General features: G+C 60.7%; 2 protein-coding genes across 7 annotated transcripts in view; both read right to left on the minus strand.

Moving 5' to 3' along the window:
* Nucleotides 1-10,466, minus strand: part of FBRS (fibrosin) — a 12,368-nt gene extending 1,902 nt beyond the window's left edge. Inside the window, exons 1-16 of one of the 2 annotated variants that reach the window (XM_059414894.1) lie at nt 8,911-10,466; nt 8,444-8,623; nt 7,690-7,725; nt 7,541-7,570; nt 6,416-6,464; nt 6,037-6,337; nt 4,392-4,693; nt 3,976-4,181; nt 3,816-3,860; nt 3,503-3,631; nt 3,196-3,264; nt 2,152-2,181; nt 1,701-1,772; nt 1,254-1,374; nt 1,068-1,148; nt 4-87 (exon numbers count right to left, since the gene is read on the minus strand). In XM_059414894.1, coding sequence (XP_059270877.1) covers nt 4-87; nt 1,068-1,148; nt 1,254-1,374; nt 1,701-1,772; nt 2,152-2,181; nt 3,196-3,264; nt 3,503-3,631; nt 3,816-3,860; nt 3,976-4,181; nt 4,392-4,693; nt 6,037-6,337; nt 6,416-6,464; nt 7,541-7,570; nt 7,690-7,725; nt 8,444-8,623; nt 8,911-9,366 — 2,191 coding nt within the window. In that variant the 5' untranslated portion in view covers nt 9,367-10,466. The remainder of the gene's footprint in view (nt 1-3; nt 88-1,067; nt 1,149-1,253; nt 1,375-1,700; nt 1,773-2,151; nt 2,182-3,195; nt 3,265-3,502; nt 3,632-3,815; nt 3,861-3,975; nt 4,182-4,391; nt 4,694-6,036; nt 6,338-6,415; nt 6,465-7,540; nt 7,571-7,689; nt 7,726-8,443; nt 8,624-8,910) is intronic. The other variant, XM_059414895.1, reaches the window with a different exon arrangement.
* Nucleotides 10,467-11,775: 1,309 nt separating this feature from the next.
* On the minus strand, nt 11,776-17,220 carry PRR14 (proline rich 14). 5 transcript variants are annotated; one of them, XM_059414898.1, is made up of 12 exons: nt 16,846-17,220; nt 15,943-16,014; nt 15,652-15,820; nt 14,930-15,051; nt 14,669-14,858; nt 14,396-14,439; nt 14,096-14,205; nt 13,194-13,782; nt 12,772-12,841; nt 12,600-12,691; nt 12,239-12,310; nt 11,776-12,148 (listed from the first exon to the last, which is right to left on the minus strand). In XM_059414898.1, exons 2-12 carry the CDS (start codon nt 15,963-15,965, stop codon nt 11,869-11,871), a joined length of 1,761 nt encoding a protein of 586 aa, XP_059270881.1. In that variant the 5' UTR covers nt 15,966-16,014; nt 16,846-17,220; the 3' UTR covers nt 11,776-11,868. The 5 variants fall into 5 exon arrangements, with proteins under 5 accessions (XP_059270881.1, XP_059270883.1, XP_059270880.1 ...); XM_059414900.1 differs by having other exon boundaries at nt 14,096-14,160; nt 16,806-17,220; XM_059414897.1 differs by having other exon boundaries at nt 16,806-17,220.
* Between the last annotated feature and the right edge of the window lie 4,842 nt (nt 17,221-22,062).

Raw genomic sequence — 22,062 nt, forward strand, 5'->3', positions numbered from 1 at the left:
CACTGAATGTAGGGCTGCCCAGGCCTCCAAAGGCCCCGTTGGAGAGCGCAGCCAAGGAGGCGAAGCTTGTGGGACGCCCAAACGGATCTGCGGGAGGAAAGGCCGAGGTCAGGGCACTGGGCAGCCGGCGCCGACGGTCAGGGCACTGGGCAGCCGGCGCCGCGCAGGCGCCCACACCGGCAGGGGAGGCGCAGCTCAGCAAGCAGGCCCTGGAGCCCTCAGCCGCGCCGACTCGGTTTTAACAACAGGTGCTGCTCCTTGGGCCTCGCGAGATGCTGAGCTCTGACATGCATCGTGGTGTTTGACCTCCCAAACGAGAAGCCCCACGAGAGGCAGACAGGACCACGCCCACTTCAAGATGACGAAACAGGCTCAGAGAGGTGAAGTGACTTGCCAACGGTCAGTCATCTAGCCACCAAGTGGTACCCCCGCCCCCGCGCCAGCCCCAGGGCCTCTCTGACCCCAGAGATCAGGCTCGAACCCCACAATCCGCCCTACGGGCCGCCCAGACCAGCTCTCCAGCAAACCGCTCGCCGGCAGACCCCTGGCGGCTTCCTCCCACCGGACGTGCAGGCCCTTCCCGACCCGACCCTAAGCTCATGCACGGAGCCAGTCAGAAGAACGAACCTACTCCACTACGGGAACACCTCGCAGCCTTCTCTTCCACGAGCACGCTCCCCTGTGCCATCAGGCTCAATGCCCTCTCCACCCAGCTGAAACCTCCCCACAAAGCCCGCGGAAGTGCCAGGAGCCGGAGCCAGTGCCGCTGCTCTGCCTGGGCCGCACAGCCTCCCTCCGGCACGCTACCTCTACCGCTGGCTGTTGCAGAGACCGCGTCTGAGCCGGCGGAGCCTGGCAGTCACTCTGCCCTGTCCTAGCCCACGGCACAGAGGTGAGGAGGTCAAGGCGCAGAGGGGTCAGAGTAACTCGTCCAAGGTCACGAAGCAAACGGCACCAGGCCTGTGCCCATTCCAGCTGCCGCTCGGGTCTAACCTCCATCCCCAGCCTGAGAACTCCTCCAAGTTAGGGACTGGGCTGGGGTTGCCCGACGTGCCCTTGGCTCTTACCAATGTGGGTGCTGGGGCTCAGAAAGGGTCCGTGGGCCCCGGGAGCTGCCGTGAAAGGGCTGGCTGCGGCGTGGACGGCACCTGGGGCAGAGAGGTGGGAGATTCCGGTGAGGCTGAGTGGGCGCAAGGTGGGCCTCGGGCTACAGAAAGGGAACCTCCGGCCCCGAGAGGGCTGGCCAGACTCACCAGTCGCAGTGAAGAGGGAGGCGGCCGGGTGGGGGAGCTCCTGCCCAGGGGGCAGGGCCCCATAGGGCCCCGGAAGGCAGGGCAGGAGGTCGTTCCGAAAGTCAAGCTTGTGGGAGTCGCCCTGCGTGGGACAGGGAGAGGGGGGGGGGGGGGGGGGCCGGGGGGGGGGGGGGGGGGGATGCTGCTCTTGCTCTTCCACTCCTAAGGCCCCCCCACGGGCTGGCGGGCGCCAAGATGGGGCTCGGGTGCCTGACTTCCACCTCTCTGAGCCCTCTCGGGCCACCCCCCTCTCCTCAGCCGGAGAAGCTAGTGCTAACTGTGAAGGTGCTCAGGCAGCAACCGGGGACAGGAGGGGACGTTTCTGGCCAAGATGCGGCCGAGCTCTGCCAAAAGCAGATGCCCAGGGCTCAGGCCAGCCCACTTGCCCCAGCCCTCCAGCCCCGGTACCTTCATCTTTTCCTGGTGTCTCAGGATCATGTAAGCCACGCGCACGTGCATGGCACACCACTTCCCTGGCTTCTGCGCCCCAGAAGGATAACCAGAGGGAAAGGGAAGGAAAGAATGCTCACTCATCACCCGCCCCAGGCCTGGTCCTCGGCCCAGCCTTTCCACACAACACCCCCCGCGTCACCCCTACAACGGAGGGATGACTAGGTTCGCTTCACGGCCTAGGAAACTGAGGCTCAGAGAGATGAACTGTCTTGCCCAAGGTCCCACAGCCGGTCACGTCGGAACCCAGGTCTGTGGCACATAAGCCTTTCGCCCTTTCTGCCGCTCCAACTCTGGCTGCCTCCACGTCTTGGGCTTCTCGCTTACTCCCAAGCCAGACCCGCCCTCAGCCAAGTGCCCTGACACCAGCCCCCAGCCTCATGCAGCCTGAGGTCCTCACCAAACTCACCCTCAAAGGTGGCCGGAAATGGTCGGGGATCTGGGGATGGCAAAGCAGAGGTTGGTGGCGATTCAGACCTGTTTACTGTCCTGGGCACCTCGTCTCCACAGTCCCTAATCCCCACCCAGACACTGGAGACCTCGTGTGGCTCCCTCACACCTTTCCCGCTCCTATGAAGACGCCTCTCCCCATCTCCCGCACTGGGCATCTCCCTTCCAGCACTAAGTTCCTGAACCGGGCCCCAGGGACGTGCTCCGCTTGGAAGACTGGGGACTGACTGGGTTAGTGGGCAGGCAAGACAAGTTTCTCAACCGGACAAGTCATTCTACTAACAGCTTCATGTCATGAGACTCTGTGTAAGATTTCTTTAGAAAAAAACCTTTACTGCTGCTACAAACACCATAAGATATCTGGTCTACTCTCCCCCCTCGGAAACATATCCTGTGCTTTTCCCGATGTTCCCAGAGCCATGGGCTCGAAGGCTGCTCCCTGTGCCACTTCACAAAGGGGCAGCTTATCTTTTCATTGTTTTATGGACAGGACTTCCTGGTATGATGTCATTAAAAAGAAAAGAAAAAGGATTTTGTAATTTAAAAAATTTGAAAACTCCTACAGAAACCACGGTCCTGGGGCGCCTGGGTGGCTCAGTGGGTTAAAGCCTCTGCATTTGGCTCAGGTCATGACCTCAGGGTCCTGGGATCGAGCCCCGCATCGGGCTCTCTGCTCAGCAAGGAGCCTGCTTCCTCCTCTCTCTCTGCCTCTGCCTACTTGTGATCTCTGTCTGTCAAATAAATAAATAAAATCTTTAAAAACAAACAAACAAACAAAAAAAAACCACTGTCCTAGTGATCTTATTTCTGGGGCAACTTCATGAAATTCCTATTCCCCATGGCTGGGAAACTGTCATTTACAGAGATTTCCTCTCGTCAGACTCTCAGGGGTAGTCCCGATCGTACAGTAAAGGGAGGGATCAGGGGTTCACTCTCCATCAACCCTGCTCTCCTTCAACAGGTACTCTGGCTCCTCAAGGACCTGCCTCGGCACCCCCCTCACCTGTGTCCCCTTCTGGGGAAGCCCGCTCGGCACTGGCCCCAGTCGTGGTGGCAGCTCGGGGTTCGTGCTCTGGGAAAGGGGAGTGGAGGGTTCAGTCAGGAGAGCGGGCACCAGGCACGAACGGGCTCCAGAGCCAAGGTGGGGGCGGGGACAGGCAGGGAGCACAGCTCCGAAGCAAGCTGGGTCCACACTGGGAGGGCAGGACAAGGGGCGTGGCTCTGGGGACGCCCGGGGTGGGGGGGCCGGGGCACGGCGGTGTCTGGGTTGGTGGGGGTGGCAGGCGGTGGCGGTTGGATCGGGAGCTCACCTTGGGCTGGAAGGCCCCTTGCAGGGAACCAAAGGAGACAGCCGGCGGGAGGCCCGGAGGCAGGCCGGGCACCGCGGGAGGGAAGGCCGCGTAGGGCTGCGGAGAGAAGGGCACCGGTCCCAGCTGGGGCTGGACGCGCGGCCCCCGCGGCTCTGCCCGTCAGTCCTCGGGCCTCACCCTACAGCCCCCCAGGGAGCTCTCCCAGGCTCAAGGCTCTCGCTTCGGAAGCTGAAGACTGCACCCCGCCCGTCAGGGCCACACACCCGGACGCCTCCGTGCCCACACACCCCACCACACACACACACACACTCACATTGTGCCGGAAAAGGCCTTCCATCTTTCCTGGGTATTTCTCAAACTAGGGAAGAGAAGGGAAGAGTGAGCTGCCAGCCAGGGACCCGGGACCTTCCCCTGGAAGCCACACCCTCCCTCCGAGTCTCTGGGCCTCATCCGCGGCCCAGTGAGGAGCTCACCATGTGGGGGCCGTGGGGTGGCAGCAGGCCCGGGGGATAAGGGGTGAAGTGCTGGTGGGTGTGCTGGTGGGTGTGCTGGTGCTGGTGGTTGTGCTGGTGGAACTGGAAGGCCAGGGGCCGGGCCGAGCCCCCTGCCCCCACCACCTCGGGGCCACCCTGGGCATTCAGGTAGCGAGAGTTCAGGTCCTGGCCGATCAGGTCCTGCTCTGTGGGAGGGGAGGGGGAGAAGGCTGTAATGTCTGTCGCCACCGGGACAGCCTCCTCGGGCCCGGGGGACTGGCCTTCCCTCCTGGCCTTGAGCCACTCCCTCCTCGGGCCCTGATGTCTGCTGAGGTCCGGGTGCCCCACAGCCGGCTGGGCCCAAGCCCGGGGCCATGGCCCCCCACCCCCCGCCCCGGCCAGGCCCCCACACTCACCAGAAAGGGCGTTAGCGGCTGAGGCCCCAGGGTGCCCTGGCACCTGCAGCAGGGGTGGGGGCGGGGGCAGGGTGGGGCCGGGGGAGAACAAGGAGGGGTGGGGGGGCGGCGGGGGGGGCCGCAGCCCGGGAGGGGGAAAGCTGTGGGCGGACAGAGGCAGGGGCAGGGAGGGCGTCGGGGGCCGGAGGGTGAGCTGCGCGGCCGAGGAGGAGGCAGATGAGGAGGAAGAGGACGAAGAGGATGATGAGGGGGGAGGCTGAGCCGCGGGAGGGGCCGGGGCCTTGGGGGGCGGCCGTGAAGAGCTGGGGAGAGAAGTGGGGACATGAGTGAGGGTCGGGAGGTGCCAGCTCTGACGGGAGGGGTCAGAAGCCCGGGCGATACCTTGCCGCTGGTTCTCCAACACGGAAGGGGGTAGAACCCGGCCCCCGGGACCCCCAGCCCCACCCGGAGCCCGTCCTCAGACGGAGGGAACCCCGCACCCGGCAGCCCCCTCTCCCCTCTCTCGGAGGGCCCCGGCCACGTGACCCGCCCCTGCTCGACGGCGGCACGAACCCGTCACTCGCGGTGACGCTTCCTCACAACAGGCCACCTGGGTTCCCAGCCTAAGACAGTGGAAGCAGCACCTCGCTGGCCTGGCCTAGGAGTCAGGCGACCTGAATTCTAGGCCCGTCTTGCCATGAACACCCTGGGTGACCTTGAGCAAGTCACTGCCCCTCTCTGAGCCTTAGTTTCCTCAAGAACAAGGGAAGAGCCCGTAAGGATGACGGAATGAGACAGCGCGGGTATCAGCGACCCTGACCCCGCAGCGAGCACTCACTGGAGGCCCAGCGCTGGCGCGGCGGCGCGGCTTCCCGGCTCCTCCGACCTCCGCCTCCGCCGTGTGCCGCCGCCTGCCCCGCGGCCGCCGCAGCCACGAACCCGCCCGCACGGTCTTTCTCTCACTTAACTCAGTCCCTTGCGTTTTGACTTCGCCTCGCCCGACACTACGTGTGACGTCCCAGGGCTGAGGTACTGATCGTGTTTTCCTAAAGCCCATTAACAGCTAAAACAGCAGGTGGCCCCGGAACAGCCGAAACGATCCGCGCCCGGCTAGCGACACACGGGCACACTTTGGGAAACACTGCACGACCTCATCGTCCACCCTCACGACAGCTTTACCAGGAGAAAGGGGCCATTACCAGTTCTTTATGACCGAAACGGAAAATTGAGGCTCAGAGAGATGAAGTGACTTTTCAAAAATCACACAGCCACAAGCGGCAGAGCAAGAATCTGAACCAGGTCTGACTGACCCCAAAGCCAGCACCCTTATTAATCATGTCAGCATTTCCCAAAGTGTGTTCTGAAGAACACTCCTCCTAGCAGATGTGCCTTCCGAAAAGGCCTCAGCAGCGCATCAAGTTGGGAGACGGCACAGAGAGCAGCTCCCTGCCCAGGAACGTCCGGTGAAGCGGCCCTGGGAAGCCCTGTGAGTGAGTAATCACTTCACATTTGCTTCACCCAGTGTCTCTCAAGCTTTTCAGCCTCAGAATCCCTTTTTCAAGTCACATCCCACAGGCACCATCCCGTGTCCCAGCCACAGAATGCAGGGGTTGGCGCCAAAGTGACCAGGTCCTTCCAGACCAGACCAAAGCCCTGGACCACTCACCTGCCAGTGCTGAGGTCCAGGCTGCTGCCATAGGGAGAAGTGCGGAGGCCGAAGGGCGAGACCCGAAGCTGCAGCTGGGGCTGGGGTGGGGGTGGCAGGCTGGGGGCGGCCGGCAAGGGTGCAGGGGGTGAGACAGGAGGCCGAGGGGCCGGCGGAGGTGGTGGTTCCTTCGGGGGGAAAGGCACTAGCAGCGGGTCGGGCCCTGGGGGCTGTTCCTGGCTCCGCTCCAGGCCCGACACTTTAGGGACCACGGAGAGTTTTGCTTCACAGTTCCCGTTGAAGGCGCCGTGGGGGCCCGAGGCTGTGAGGACAGGACGGCAGATGGAGTCAGCTGCGGCCCGTATTCCCCCAGTGTCCAGCCCCAGCCCTTGAGACCAACCTTTGCTGGTTGAGACAGTGAAGGACGGGTCGAGGTCATCATCGGAGACCTGGGGACGAAGGGCAGGGACAGGGTCAGGTTTGGGTCAGGCGAGGCCCTCACCCAGGAAAGCTAACAGCCCCCACGGCCTGCTAGGAAGTGGCAGTGCTGCCAAGTCCATTCTATCGGCTTCGGTGAAATCCAGCAAAGACTGTGGGTCCCGGGGGGCCTGTGCTTGAAGAAAGGGGTGGGAAGCTACGCCTCCGAATTTGAAAGGCCAGGAGGACTGACTTGAGGCGGCACTCGTGTGTCAGAGAAGCAGGCACATCAAAGCCAAAGATGTCAGTTGTCACTAACTGCGGGCCCATACGCCCCCCGGACTTACAGATCCGTTTGGCCCACAAGTGTCAGCAAAACCCTTTGAAACTAACTGCTGACATTTACAAATCCAGGAATTCCTCATACAAACTCGGACTTCCAGGTTCCCTTAAGAACTGGCTCCTGTGCTCGCATGGCAACAATTAGCTAGGACTAGACAGTGGTCACCTCCTGTAGACAGACAAGAACTCTGGTTCACCACAGTCCCTGTCCAGCCAATTTTTTAAATGAAAAAAGACACCCATCAGGGAATACACTTTCTAGTTAGTTGCAAGGGCAGAGCAAGAGCGACTAAAACACATCATTTCAAAACAAGCACATCCGACCTGACAATAAACCGAAACAGAACCTCGTGAGACACGTTTCTACACTGGTCACAAGGGTTTGGTGCCCTCGCGGCCACAACCGTGGTCTCCGCTCAGATTCTGGGAGAGCGGTCCAGCAGCGAGCAGGGTGACCGGCTCAGCTCGACAGCCACCTGAATCTCTGTGGAGAGCCACTGGTCTTCCGAAGGGTTAGGAAAAGATGGTACACTGAGACCCGGGCTTTCTATTCTTTAGAAACTGGCTCTAGTTACCAAAGAAAGCAAGTCGTTTACCCATTCAATCTGCCCGTACCCCCCTTCCCCATCCAGTCATGGCTCAACCTAACTACGTTCCCCACTCAAGGGGGAGGCTCTCTCTCACTGTACGCGGCAGACCTCTGAGCCGCACTCCGCTTTACAAATTGTACAGCACTGCCCACCCAACAAGTTCTAGCCCTACTCACCCTCTCGTCCAGATCGCTTTCTGCATCACACTGGGGAAAAGGAAAGACAGAGGTGTCACAAGAGGGAAGAAGGGGGGGCCCGAGGGACAGAGGGGACTTTCAGAGAGGAACTGCGAGGGGAGGGGCCGGTACAGGCAGAGGGCACTTACTATGTATCCAGCTTCCAGAGAATGACGGGAGGACGCCTGAGAAAGACCAGAGTCCAGAGCTAAGGCCGACTGGCGAGGCCTTTGGATCGAGTCTAAACTCCCCAGCAAGGAACGGCAGGCCCCTCACGACACACTCTCCTCCTCTGTCTCGCTGCTTCTCCTCCCGTGGCCCGCCCCTCCCCAGTGCGCTCACCGTTTTCTGAATACATTCTCACATCTCTGTGCTTTTGCTCAGAACAACTTCGCCTGTTTCTCCTCTTAGCCAACTTAGGACTGTCCTTCAAGGCCTGACTAAGGCACCCCAGGGGCTTCCCCTCACCACAACCCTGCTCCCATCCCCCAGGCAGAGCGCGGCTTCCGCATGTGGCTTCTGCAGCATCCCTCCCGGACCTCCGCCTTCTGTAGCTTCTCAGGTTTGGATCAAGGTATCTGCTCAGATTGTGCCTTTCCTGCTAGACTGCCGTTGCCTGGAGAGACCTGAGACTGCTCTAATTCATTTACGGTTCCACCAAGTCTTGCTGATACGTCTCTGAAAAACCAACTGATTTCAGATAGACAGGGCAAGCCAAAAGCAGAAAAGCCTGAGTGTGGACATGCCTCTGTCAGACCTGGACTGAGGCGTGAGGGCTCAAATCTGCTCTGCCATCAGAGAAGAGAATCCCCGTTTATGAGGAGCAGCAACGCTGCCGATGGACAACAACTCTACGTGAAGAGCCGTCCGGTCTTAAAGGACAGGGATCCATGACAAGCTCACCTCTTTCCTTCTCCGCTTATTGGGCCATTTTCGGGCCCGATCCCCAGAGGGCCGTCCAGGCTCCCGATCAGAGCTGTCCCCTGGCTCCCCAGTGGCCCCACTGGAACCCCCCCTCTTCCGCTTCCCAGAATGCTTCAGCCGGTGTTCCAGTCGCTCTGGGGGCTGAAGCGATGCATCCTTCTGTGGAGCAGGAGGTGGGACTGAAGTAGACGGAGAAAGGCAAGCTCCCGACCTCTCTAGGGGTGACCAGGCTACCAAAGTGGCTCTCGGCCGGGTAACCAGGCTGGTCCCTGGAGACTAACCCTACCTCCTCCCACCCCAGGGTGGGGCAGAGGCCTGGCCAGAGGAGCCGGTTGCTCTGGTTTGGGGTGCCAGCATTCCCCCCCAACTCCACCCACTCCGGGCACCATACCCTTCTCTCGGCCCCTCGGAAGCCCCCAAAGGTCCCCAGCTCCCACAGGCCCCACCTGCAAGGCCTCAAGGCTGGCGAAGCTGGCGATGGCGAAGCCATCGATCAAGTCCTCCTCCTCTTCGTCCTCCTCCTCGGGCTCCTCCTCGGCCTCGCCGTCGTCTGCGCCCCCCTCCTCCTCCTCCTCCTCCTCCTCCCCGCGGCTGCCCGAGCCGGCAGGCCGCTTCCGAGCTCGGGGTCGCGGGGGCCGAGGCCTGGGACGGGGCCGCCGTCGTCGCGGGCCTCCGGGCCGCTCTCCGGACGAGGCCGACGACCAAGGCCTGGCGGGCGGCGGCGGCGACGAGGACGACGAGGAGCCGCGCGGGGCGGCCAGCAGGGCCCGGGGCGCGTCGCCGCCGGGACCTCGGCGGCGCCGCTGCTCCCGGTCTCGGTCTCGGCGCGAGCAGCGCCGCCGCCGCCGCTCCCCCTCCGCGGCCCAGCCCGGGCCCGGAGCCGCGGCCGCCGCCGTCTCCATGGCGACCGCCCTCAGCGCCGCATCCGGAGGCGGCGGGGCCCGAAGCGGCCTGTCCGCAGGCCCGGGGTCGCAGGCGCGGCGCTGGCGGCTGCACAGGGACGGAAAGGCCACGGCTTCCCCTTTCAAGCAGGATCTGCTGGCCCCGAGCTGGCCCCGAGGCCAAGGCCCGGGGAGCCGGCGCCGCCCCCGGGGCGACAAGCCCGAGGGCCCCCCCTGTGGGGCCGGCGGAGCCGAGACGGCGAAACCGGGGCGGCCGTCCCTTTAAGGCGAGGCCTCGAGTAGTCCAGCCCCTGACCCCTTTACGACGACCCGATGGTGTCCAGCCGGCCCAGTGCGGTGGCCGCCCCCTGCCAGGGGTCGAGACAAGTCTCCCCGAGGAAGAGGAAGGGCCACCCCTTTAAAAGGGACCGAAAGCTCGCCCCGAAACGCACACCTCCCCTTTAAAAGTGTCTCAAGTCCTCCGGCTAAAAGAGGCCACCCCTTTAAGGAGTCCAGGGTCCTCCACGCAGCAGGCCGCCCCCTTTCAGGGCTCAGGAGTGAAGTTTCTGGTCCTCCGCAAGCGGCCGCTTCCCCTTTAAGCCGAGTTGAAAGAACTTCTCGCGGGGGGAGAAGAGGAGCAGAGACTCCCCACTCGCGCCAGCTCGCCCAACAGCACACTTCTCAGTTTGTCAGCTTCGGCTCGATGGCCTCCCCTTTAAGGTTGCCGATGCAGTCGGCCGAGCTCAGCGGCCACCCCTTTAAGGAGATTTAAAGGGGCCTCCTCCAGGCCTGTCTCTTCCAGCCTCCGCCTCCGGTCGCCATGAAAGGCTGGGGGGGGGGGGGGGGGCCGCGGGGCCAGCCCTCCAAAGCCCCGGATGTGAGGCAACGGTGACGGGTAGAGCTTCTCTGTCTGCCGACATAAAAGTCTCTTCCTCCTTTCCTCCGTCTCTGCCTGACTTGCGCCGTAAGGGATCCGGAACGGCCGTTGGGAGGCGGGGGAGCTCCAGCGCACCCTCCTGTTGTCTCCTTTGGCGTCTGGGGCCTCTTCTCCGCCAGGACTTCCCTGCCCCTCCTCCCTCTTCCTCCTCAGCCTACGCCTCCTTCCTCTCTCGGCCTCCTCCCACTCTCCGCCCCCTTCCCCCTCACCCCTCCACAAGCTTCGTCGTTGATAGGTTGAGAAGTGTACGACAAGGCGGGGGGCGGAGTCAAGCTCCGGGGAGTGGGTAATCGGTAACCGCCCTCCAGTCTTGGATTGGGTATACGTCAGGTTAGCCCCGCCCCCCCTCGGGTCTTGTGACTCGACTGGTTCGAAGTCGGCGCTTGGGGCGGTCCCCCAGGCGACCCCGCCTCTTCCTGCTCTCTGTTCATTGGTCCGCCTTCAGACAGCGTCGAGACTGGGAGTCGTGCTGTACGGCGCGAGCGCCGGGGGCGGTTGGCCGCTGGGCGGCGGGCGGCCGCGGAAGGCCCCGCTCCACGGCCGGATGCGGCGTCTCTCTTTCCGCCGCCTGGCTCAGCCCGCAGACGCCTGGCTTCTCGCGCACGCGCGTGGGGACCCCGGCGGCGGCCGGCCGTCTGCGGGACGCCCCGCGGCGTGCGGCGGCCCGAGCGCCTGGCGAGCGCCGGACGCGCGGGAAGGAGCCCGCGTCCCGTCGTCGCCGCCTTCCGTGGGGGCGGGCGGCGTGCGGTGTCCGCGCTAGCACGGGAAGGCGGGAGCGCCTGCGTGCGGCGCCCGTGGCCGACAGGAGCGCTCCGGCGGGTGCGGCGCTCACCGAAGCCGGCTCCGCACGCCGCCTGTGCTGAGTCACCGCCCCGGGGTGCCTCCGAGTTCGAAAGACGCAGGCGGCCGCTCGGGCCTCGGGTTGCCTGGTTACCGGTTCGCCTCACCTTGTTTTCTGGTTTTTAAATGATCTCTGCGCCCCACGTGCGGCCCGAACTCCTGGCACCTGCTCCGCCCGCTGCCGCTGCACCTGCTTTCCTCTGTGCAGATGTGCAAGGCCTGCTCACGCGCTGTGCGCGTCGGGCACGTACCGCAGGTTGCTGCGGGTGCTCAGTTCCGGGCCATTACTTGTCTCGAATCCAGAAGCGGGGCCACGCCTGCATGTTAGGAGGAATTCAGGGCCACCCTGATCGAGGCCTTCGTCCGCCCTGGGTCCCTCAGCCTCCTCCCTGATGTAAGTGAATTTAGAGAACCCTGATCGGAGTCCGGGGTCTCCGTATCTTCTGGAGCTGGGTCCAAAGTTTTCCTCCACACACGGAAATTTTCAGGTCAAGGAAGTATCTCCCATGATCCTTCCCCCACTTCTTCCCTGTACCCAACCCTCCTGGCCTTCCCGGGCACCTCCCCCATTGCCCAGTCTTTGGGGGCCAAAGTAGAAACAGGAGCCAGTACCGTCAATCCATCTCAAACTCAGGTAGAGACATACGAAAGGATCAGAAACATATCGAAAACTTTACTAGAAATATAGAGAAAAATATATAACTGCCTCAGATGCTTCAGGACGGATGGACAAACAGATGGAGCTCCTAGGTCCGTCGGGGCTGCTCCCTATCTACTTCTTCCTCTTCCAGGAGTGAGGCATCCAGCTCCTCTAGCCGCTGCTGCAGCAGAGGTCCCACGTCTGGGCTGGGGGGCAGGCTGGGGGTGAGGGTCCTGCCACCCGCAGCCCGCACCCCCCGAGACGGCCGCCGGGATCGAGGGAGGCTGCTGTCCCGAAACTCTACAGCCCGCCGAAGCTTCTTGGAGCTGGTGAAAATCAAAGTCCCGTTGCGCTCCCGGGGCTCCTCAAAGATGGTCTCAAAGGTCCTGGACCAAGCAGGGAGGGATGCTGGTTACCAGCAGGGCCCGTGGCTCCTGCCTTCCCTCTGTTACCCCCAAGCCTTCAAAGTGTCTCACCTCCTGGTTGTAGGCGACTGATAATTCTTGTTGGTATAAATTTCTTCTAAGCTGAACTCCTTCTTGTTCAACCTGGGAGCAAAGAGCAGAGGCCATTGAAAAACCCAGAGCCGCTGTACCCTGGAAAAATGATAAGCAAGGCCTGGTCTATATTTCAGTTTCTGGGACACGCTAGGGCCAGGAATGCTGCCTAAGGCAGACAGATGGTTCTACCATCTACAGATGGTGCAAACCATGTCCAGACCAAATGGACTCCTCCAAGCTGGATTACGTTCCCTGAGCGGAGACAAAGCCACTCTTCAGGGGATCTGAGCCTACACCTGTTTCGCCAAGGCAGCTCCACGTACGATGAGCCACTCACCGGATTGGTCGAGGCAGCCCCATTGGTGTAAGGTTTAGCTGAGCACGGGATGGTGTTCTGCGTATTCTGAATCGAGAAACCTTTCCCATGGTCTATGAAAACAGGGCAGAGGGTAAGGGTGCAGCATGGCCTCAGGCTCCCACTTGCCTCCTCCCCACATCTGTACTCCTACCTTGGTCTCCGGGTCTGAAAGCACCTGGTCCTCTGAGGCTCTTGGCTCCTTCCCTTTGGTTGAGCCCAACCTGCAGAGAAAGTGAAGGCTCATGGACAAATTTATAGCAATACCTCCATCTCCTGCCCACTGGATAATAGGGCAGGAGGCTGAGCCCAGACTGCGCCAGGGCTTTAAGAAGGGTTTATCGGAGGGCACCTGGCTGGCTCAGTCAGTTACGTGTCTTACTCCGACTCAGGTCATGATCCCAGGGTGCTGGGATCGAGCTCCACATCAGGCTCCCTGTTCAAGGCACAGTTTGCTTCCCCCTCTCCCTCTGCCCGCCCCACCAACTCGTGCATGTACTCGCTCTCTCTCTCAAATGAATAAATAAAATCTTCCAAAAAAAAAGAAAGAAAAGAAGGGTTTATCGAGAGCACTACCTGGGTTCTGCAGGTTCAGAGAAGGAGGAGGAAGTTGCGGTGGACGAGCAAGTTGTGACAAGGGTAGGAGAGCCTCCCACTCCTCCAAGAGGGAAGACCTCTTTCCGGAGACAGGGCCGAGGGGGTGGTGGGGGTCGGGCCGCCTCTCCACCACCCACGGTGTGCCGCCGGGGCCGTGACCGGCTTGGGTGGTGGGGAGCAGGGGGCCAGCTGCAGGCATCTGGGCCAGGAGGTCCCAGATCAGGGCAGGAGTGGCTTCGGCACAGAGAGGGCTTAGAGAGAGGTGCTGGGGGGCTGTGGTCTCGGGCTCGCCACTGGCGGATAGGGGGCCTGGGGCTGACAGACGCAGTGTCCTCAGCAGCCCGGGACTGCTCGGCCTCTGAGATGGCAATCTTCAACTCCAACTTCATGGGGGGTGATGGGGGTGGGGGCCGTGGGACTTTGTTGGGCGTGAGGAAGATGTCAGCAAAGCTCTCCAGCTTGGAGCGGACGGAACGGAAGAGCGGGGCCAAGCCCCAGGGACTGAGGCGGGGGCGTAAAAGGCTGGACGGCGGTGGGACCGATGGGGGCTCCAGTACAGGATCCGGGGCTGAGGAGAAGGAGAGGCTCAGGTGGGCATTCCTCGGCTGCAGGTGCCTAAGCTCTACTTTGGTAGCCTCGGCCCCTCCCCCAACCACTAAGCTTTCCTCACGAAGGTATGAGCCCACACCTAAATGACCAGGCCCTACATTTAGGAGTTGAACGTCAGGCCTCTGAAGTCTGTACCCCATCTTCACACGCCAAACTCCCCTCAGGGAGGGAGATAAGCCTCTTTCCTTCACCGCCCCCCCCCCTGCCCCGGATACTTTTAAGCTCAGCCAGGATTTTCCAGAGCTCTAAATCTCATCCCTCTGAGTCCTTACCTGGTGGTGGGGTCTCCGGAGGGTCCTCAGGCAGGGCAGACGGCTGGAATGGGGGATCCGGGTCCCTGGACGGAGGCATTGACTGGTGAACAAGCGTCACGGGCTCGGCTCTGGGGTGAAGGGAAAGTAAAGGCTGAGGGAGCTTCCCGGTTCGGGTCCCACCCAAGCCAGCACCTCCCCAGTCCCTTAAGGCTTCGGAAGGTGCTACCGGACAAGCAAATTCTGACGCCCTTAGCTCTAGCTGCCGGGGTAACAACTGCTGCCTGGACATTTCGACAATCCGTGCCCCAGCCCTCTCACCTTCTCGTGGGGATGAGGAAGTTGGGAGTCTCATCAGCAAAACCCTGGATGTAAACAAAGGATGTTTTGGGGGAGGCAGGGAAGCCCCCTATGGCCTCTCTAGCTCCCCACATTCTGACCCTCTCAAGCGTCCAGAAGCCTGCCAGGGGTCACACCAAAGACTTTTTCATATAGGCCTCTCCTCAGTGTCTTCCATAGAGAATGCTGCTCTCCTTGCTCTGGGCAAAACCTATCCCAGCTGAACCCTTATGTCCTTACCCCAAATTCTCATACCTCAGTTGAGGGTCGTGGGCTCGCAATGTCCTCTAGCATCACCACCAGAGTAGGCTGGGGGGCCCAGTCCACCTTCGGTGAAGGGCCCTCCTCTGGGCCAGGCCTCGTCCTTGGTCGCCGCCTCAGGGTAGAAGAGGCGCGGTGGATGCGGCTCAAGGGCTCTCGGCATAAGTGCAGTGGGTCGGGAGGCCTGGAGCGGGAGCAAGGAGATCAGAGGGGCTCAGGTGGGCTCCTGCGTACCCTCCGTCCCGCCATGCTCACCTGGTCTGTGAGGGCCACGCAGCCTCTTGGGGTGGCGAGGCAGGCGGCTGGCTGTGGACAGAGTCCTGCCGGTCGCTGCGGTGCCGTGTGCAGGGGGTCTCTTCCTGGGGCGCCAGGGGAACCTGATTGAGGAGGAAGTGTCGAGGGCAAGGCGGTGAAATGAGGTTGGACCGCGCGGGGCCTTTCTGAGCCTGACGGGGCCACATGCCACAGAAGTGACAGAGGCTACGGCTAGAATTCGCTTCAGAACCCAAAGAAGGGCATTTAACCGACTCCGTTTCGGGGCCAGAGAGTAGATGTCCGGAGCTGTAGTAATCTCGCACAGGCCGTTTAGAGAAATGGAAAGGAGTGACCCTGGGTGAGTCACGGCCCTGTTTTTCTAACCTGTGCAATGGAGCCAAAGACCTCAGCCTTTTCCCAAGAATGGCCTAGACGCTGGGCTGGGAAGAAAGCAAGGGTTTCTCATACTTAAGAGCACTTGTAGAGATGGGGTTCCAGCCCGGCAGGGTTTTTTGTGGGGAATGGGCACTAAAGACCCCGCCCAGACCTAGGTTGGATTACGTGAGAGCCAAGGAGACCTCTCGCATTAGGGAGGCTGCGTGGCAATGGGTGTGAGCACGAGGTGTTTGGATCTCAATCATCCTCACTAGTGATCTGCTCTGACTGTGGTTCTGAAGAGGGGCCCCGGGGGAGAAAGGGGCCTCTCGGTTGAGGGAGCTCACCCTGTGGGCAGCCATAATATCTTCCAGCACCACGGCCAAAACCCGCCGAGAGGCCTTCTCCAGAGGTGAGGGGGCCGCTAGAGACTGCAGTCTCGGCCGTTTGGGGCTCCGGGCTCCCCATAATGCTCGAGCCAGCGGCTGGCGGCACAGACGCGACCGGCCAGGTGAACTGGAAGATGAGAGAAGCCGAGGACGGTCGCCTGAGCCTGTCGTGGGCTCTGCGGTTCCCCGGGACGGCCGCCAGGGTCCCGTCTCCCGAGCTCAAGACAGGCGGGCGGGGTGCGCTCTCACCTGGAGTCCCCGGGCAAGTCCATGGGGGAAGCGGCGGCTCCGGGGAGTCCCTGGGGGATCCCAGGTCGCAGCCTGGGATGGGGGGAGCGGGGGAGCGGGGAGTGAGGGCCAGCCCTTCCCCTGGGGCTCCGCCCTTCATGGTCCGCCCGCGGCTCCCGGGAGCCCAAGGGCCGAAGCCCTGGGGCGTGAAAGGGCGCCCCCGGCTGGCCGTCCGGAGCGGGCGTCTTCCCGCGGCCGTCGCCCGAGATGAGCGGATCCACCCGCGTCCCGACTGGCACTTGCTGGGAGAACCTGGCTTGCAGCGGCGCCAGTTCTCCCACGGCCCGAGCTTCTGGGGCCTTTGTCCCTACAGAATCCGCCCTGAGATCCGCTGGGATCCCGGTCCTGGGAGTCTCCCTTTCCGCCGGGTCCCTCTGCAGTCCTCGTCCACTGCCAGCGAGCGGCCGGGAACTCCGACGCTAGACTCCCGCACACCGACGGTGCCCCCCCGCCCCCGCCCCACCAGACCCCCTAGACTGGGTCCCTGCGGAAGGAATCCTACAGCGCGGTCCCTCCAGGGAGGCGCCGCGGGGGTCCTCTGTCCCCGGGAGTCTGGGCTCCGCAAAGCTGCACTCAGAGAGGAGCGGCCCGAGCCTGAGCATCACGAACTCAGTCCGGATCCCCGGGGATCCACTGTCAAGCCGATACCCCCTTCACGCCAATCCCGGGAGGTCCCGCCCACAGATCCCCTCTCCCGCCGCCCCCGGCTCCCCGCCCAGCGCGCTCCGCAGCCCGCGAGCAGATGGCGCCGGCGTTGGCTTCGCTCCCTCCCTCCTCCCGCCCTCGCTCCAGCCGCTCGGTGCCCTCCCCCGCGCGCCGCTCACCGCCGCCTCCCGCGGATCCCGGGTCTTCGACGGCGCCTACCTCCGGCTCCTTTAAACCAGCCTTGCCCAGCACTGCCCAACCGCCAGGGGCCTTCTTCTCCGGGCCCTCGGGCACCGCCCAATCGCCGGCCCCCGTCTTCCGGGGTGGCGAGAAACGGAGTGAAGCCACCTGGCAGCCATCTTCCCTAGGGGCAAGAAGCCAAACGGGGCGCCGCCGCCATTGCAGTTGAGGGCAGGCCGCGCGGTCCTCGGTGAGCCGAAGCGGGCCGGAGGGGGTCATTTTCGGAAGGCCAGGCCGTGGGCGGCTGAGGACCAGCCCGAGTTTCTCGAGCGACGGAGGCGGCTGTCGCGACTCGTGCCGCCACGTTTTTTAAGGGCATCTTCCGGTTCTTTAGTTCTTAGGCCAATGAACGTGAACCGAATAGTAACGACCGGGGAATTCGCAGCTTCCCAGAGCGGCCTCGTCGAGGGCGGTGCCGGCCCCCCCGGGACTCCTCGCGCCGGTCCCCGAGTCGCGGGGACGATGTGGGGGCGGGGCCGGGCGCCGGAGCCTCCCGCTGCAGGGCCTGCGCGGCGTCCGGGAGAGACCGGGCCGAGCGCCGACGGGGAGGAGGCTGCGGCCGCCGACCTTCCTGCCGGAGGTGCGGGGCTCGCGTGGCCCGCGCGAGCGCCCGGTGGAGCGGGGCCGACCCCCACCTCGGCGTGCTCGGAGGGGTCCGGCAGCTTTCCTCTCCGTCCCGGCGCCCACGAGCGCTGCTGGGGGGAGACATCCTCAGTCACCGGGGGAGGAGGCGCAGTCGTCCCGCGGTGCTAAGGGAGGAGATCCCGCAGCTGGAGGCTGTGCCGGGAAGCCTTTTCCCGGAGGGGGGCCACCTGCCGGGGCGCGGAGTGGGCCCGCACCAGCTTCTCGCGCTGCGAGGGCACCTCACCGCCACCGCAGTGCCCGGGTTCGCGGCCGTCCTCCTTCCCCAGAATTCTCCGATCCAAACCGGCCCTTCTCTCCTTCGGGAAACGGAGGGCGGGAAGCCTAGAATCCTGCGTCTGAGATGAAGGTGCAGAGTTCCCCGCCCAGCAGCATCCTTTCTTCTGGGGCTTGGGGATAGAAGTCACGACGCCGAGAGGATGTACGGAAAGCGCACAGTCAGTAAGAGCTGCCGGGGAAAGGGACTCCCCAGCCCTGTAACCCAGGGCTCAACCAGAGCCATCCAGATGGAAGCAAGGACGCATCCAGGGCTCCCCCTCCAGACCCAGCCAACTCTTTGTAACCCAAGGCCTGCAGGGCCCGCTGGAAATCCATGATGAGACTCTGCTAAGGGTAGGCGGCACCTTTTCCAGCTAGAGGTGTTCTCCCTGCCCTGGATCCCGCTGGCTGTATGGTGCCTGAAGGGGTAGAGGGGTTCCTTAGGGGTGTGGTGACGCTCCAGCTGTGGCTGCTTGGAAAAGCGGATCAACCTTGGTGAGCCGAGAGCCCTTCTGCAGACTCTCACTTTTCTGCTTAAACAGGTGCTTCCTAAGCCCCAGGGCAAGAAAAACTTTCAAGGGCAGAGCATGCCTGATCAGAGTTTTGATTCTCTGGGTCTCCTGAAGAAATCAGCCTGAGGGAGCAGCCTGAGGAAAGGGTCAGGGCCTGGGCCTGAGAATCTGGTAGGGAGGCACAGCCCTAAGACCCTAAGTTGGTGTGCTGGCGTTCATCAAATTAAGTCTAATGTAGACTGGGGTGTCTTGACCCTAAGCCCAGGCTAGTAATGGTGAGCGCTTTCACCTCTGCCTTCCTTGTGACTACCATTTCAACAACTCTTATCACCGCCTGTGCACACACTCCAGGGCATGGCAGTGTGTGCTGATCCAGTAGCAAGAGGCCCCACATAGCTTCCGTTGGGGCAGGGGATGTGGCTGGAGGTTGACACATGGCTGTATCATTCTCCAGAAACTCGGGGCTCCTTCAGACTCGGCCTCACTTCTGCTTAACTGTTCCCAGCCTCAGTGGCCTCACTTGTAAAATGAGAACAATAAACTCTGTCATACCTACCTCGAAATAGACTTGAAAAATCAAAATAAAATCAGAAGATACATCTGAATGTGCCTGATAAATTAAGTCTTGGGCTACAGGTAAAATATATAAAATATGGGTGATAAACCATCTCTCCTTTCGGGGTACCCTCTATTCCTTTTGGCCCTCAAGCCGTCTCTGCTCAGTACCTTTGCAGAAGCCTCTCGGCTGAGCTCCAGATCAGCCAGAGTGGGTGGGGTGGGCTGGATTGTGGCTGCAGGGTACTGGGAGGGGTGGGATGGTAAGCTAGAGATCCTTTGGTAACAACCACTCCTGGAAAATGGCAGGAAACCTTGAGTTTGAGTTGCCCTTCTGGTTGGCATCAACCATTTAACAAGATTTCAACACCTCCTGCACGTGGTGCCTGGGGATAGACAGGTGCTTACCCGCAGGAGGTTAGAGTTTACTTTCCTGTATACAGAAGAGCCATTGCTCAGCCCTCTCTCCCTTAAAGGACTTGTCCCAGCCAAGTGTCAGCAATTCGTGATCAATTTAATTCCCCAGGTGAGGAGCTTTTAAGAACCCCTTCTGGGGCCTTTCCACTTTGGTCAGCTACTACGAGTTGCCGGAATTTGTTTTGGTCTGAGAAAGCTGCTCCTGCGTCTGGTCTAACTCTGCTTCCCGGGTTAGAGGGCCACCTGCCACCAGTACTGTATTTGTCTCCCTTTTTTTTTTTTTTTTCTTTTCGAGGAGGAGATGATAGGAGGGTGTCAAGTTTAGAACAACTGAGTGGTAAAGTGATAGGGCTTATGGTGAGGATGTCAGAGGCGGGGAGAAGGTTGAGCAAAGTAGAGACTAAAGAAGAGTGAAGGCAGATGTCCATTAGTATCTGAAACAATGGTACGTGTCTCTACCAGTTACGAGTTTATCACTCCAGCTGCAAATTCATGCGTCTTGCCTCCTCTCTGAAAAGGGATCTGAGCCCTTTAAATACATTTTCTTTGCCAACCGGCATCATATTAAATGTGTCAGAGGGCAGCTATGGAGGGACTGCAGGAAAAAAGGAGTTTGCTTCCTGGTTGCAGTGAGCCCTGTTGACAGGCTCTTGGGATTTACAAGTGGGTTCCCCCGTGCCCAGATTCTGAAGCGCAGGCCGCTTCTCCAGTGCCAAGCTCCTGCCGGGCACACTGGCCAGAAGCTCCCCTGCTGCATCCCTTGGACGGTTCTCTGGTGCAATGCCTCTGAGGCACCTTCCTGTGAGCAGTTTTCCCTGGCGTCGCAGAGGGATTTCCAGCAAGTTCCACCAGAAGTGGCACCCCAGCAACTTTGGTGCTCTCTCCGAAAAGTTGTAGATCTCACCCCGGGGAGGCCCAGGTAGAGGCTCTTCCTTGGGTGCTGCATCCCCAGCTGGGGTAGTGACTTCTTTTATCTGCTATTCCTGCATTGTTGAGAATCTTTACTTCCTGTTATCTGTAGTGGGCAGAATTGTGTTCCCCCGCCTCAAATATATGTTCAAGTCCTAATGTCCAGTTCCTGTAACTGTGACCTTATTTGGAAATAGAATCTTTACAGACACAAGTGAGGTCATACTGGATTAGGATGGATCCTGACCCGATGACTGGTGTCCTTGTATGAAAAAGGAAATTTGGATACCCATAGAAAGGAGAGCGCCTTGTGACGACATGCACAGAGACGCAGACATCTTGAAACCCAGGAATGCCTGAGATTGCTAACAATCGCCAAAAGCTAGAAAGAGGCGTGGAAGGTTATTACTCAGGATTTCAGAAGGTGTATGGCCCTCCCGATGCCTCGACTTCAGATTCCCAGTCTCCAGAACGATGAGAGAATAGATGTGTGTTGTCTTAAGCCACCTAGTTTGTGTAACTTGTTATGGCAGCCCCGGAAGCGAATACACATCCCAGTCCCTCATTTCTCTACTTCCCTGCTATAGTTGATAATTCTTTTTTTTTTAAAGATTTTATTTTTAAGTCATCTCCCCACACAGTATGGGGCTCGAACCCACAACCCCGAGATCAAGAGCTTCGTGTTCCACTGACTGAGCCAGCCAGGTGCCCCAAGAATTTTATTTATTTATTGACATGGAGAACAAGACAGAGCATGAGTCAGGGGGAGGGGCAGAGGGAGAGGGAGAAGCAGACTCCCCACCGAGCAGGGAACCCCCCATAGGGCTCCATCCCAGGACTCTGGGATCATGACCTGAGCCGAAGGCAGCTGCTTCACTGACTGAGCCACCCAGGAACCCCTGCCCCAGTAATTCTGTAGAATAAACTGTCCTTGTTCAAATTACTGTGTACTTTCCCTCTCCTGATTGGACATAGACTTAAACCGCCACCAACAAAAATACTAGCGTTTTCGCTTAAATAAAGCAGAATATCTGAAAGTCCCTGCTGCAGTTACACGCAGATGTTTCAGAGTAGGCCGTTTTCAGGAGAGGCTTACGGGCTGCATCACGGACATATTCCACAAAGGCATTTTCAGTGCTCCCTTCACACTTGAAGAGAAAAAAGAAGGAAAGAAAAGAAGAAAATGAGGGCAGACGGTGCCTGTGAGAACAGCTGGCTCAGCTGGGGGGCGAGTCGGGCGGCCGCCATGCTGTCTAAAGGCCATCCTTGGCATCCTCTGGTGTCGGGTGGAGGTCAGCTCTAGCACTCCGAAAACAAGTCTAGGTAGAGGTTTCTGGAAATGACTGTGCCTGGTGTTGCAGGCTGGGAAGGCAGAGGGACAGTGGTACTCACAGCTGGAGTGACCGTGTCGGGGCAGGGAGGTCCGTAACACACGCACACACATACACACATCCATGGGGCCTGGCTGGTGGAGAAGGCTCTAAATACGGGCTAAGGTGTCCATTTATTTGCTCAACGCATTTGTTGAATTCCAAGCACATACCAGACACCGACGCTACGATGGTGGACGAGACAGTGAGAGTCCTTTTCCCCAGAGAGACAAGTCAACAGACACAGTGCAGAGTGAGATAAATGCTAAACTCAGGTTGTGTACAGGTTCCTGAAAGAGCACAGAAGCAGAGCTGGAGAAAGAGACTTCTCTGAGAAAGTGATGGATCATCTTGAGAATTGAAGGGCAAGGGAGTTCAGGGAGGGGGACCGTGCCTGGATTACCTCAGCTGTGCAGACGGCCAGAGGGCCAACGCAGGAGGCTGCAAACAATTTGGTGGCAGCCTCTCAGAACTATGGCACGCCTTTTATTTTTTTTTAAATTTTTTTTATTAAAATATTTTATTTACTTATT

Source organism: Mustela nigripes, chromosome 11 (genome assembly GCF_022355385.1).
Source record: "Mustela nigripes isolate SB6536 chromosome 11, MUSNIG.SB6536, whole genome shotgun sequence".
NCBI lineage: Eukaryota > Metazoa > Chordata > Mammalia > Carnivora > Mustelidae > Mustela > Mustela nigripes.

Coding starts and splice junctions, on each gene's coding strand:
- PRR14 (XM_059414898.1), bottom strand. CDS start 15,965: ATGGACTTGCCCGGGGACTCCAG. Junction 15,052..15,651: donor ATATTATGGCTGCCCACAGG/GTGAGCTCCCTC, acceptor CTCCTCAATCAG/GTTCCCCTGGCGCCCCAGGA. Junction 13,783..14,095: donor TCCGGAGACCCCACCACCAG/GTAAGGACTCAG, acceptor CCTTCTCCTCAG/CCCCGGATCCTGTACTGGAG.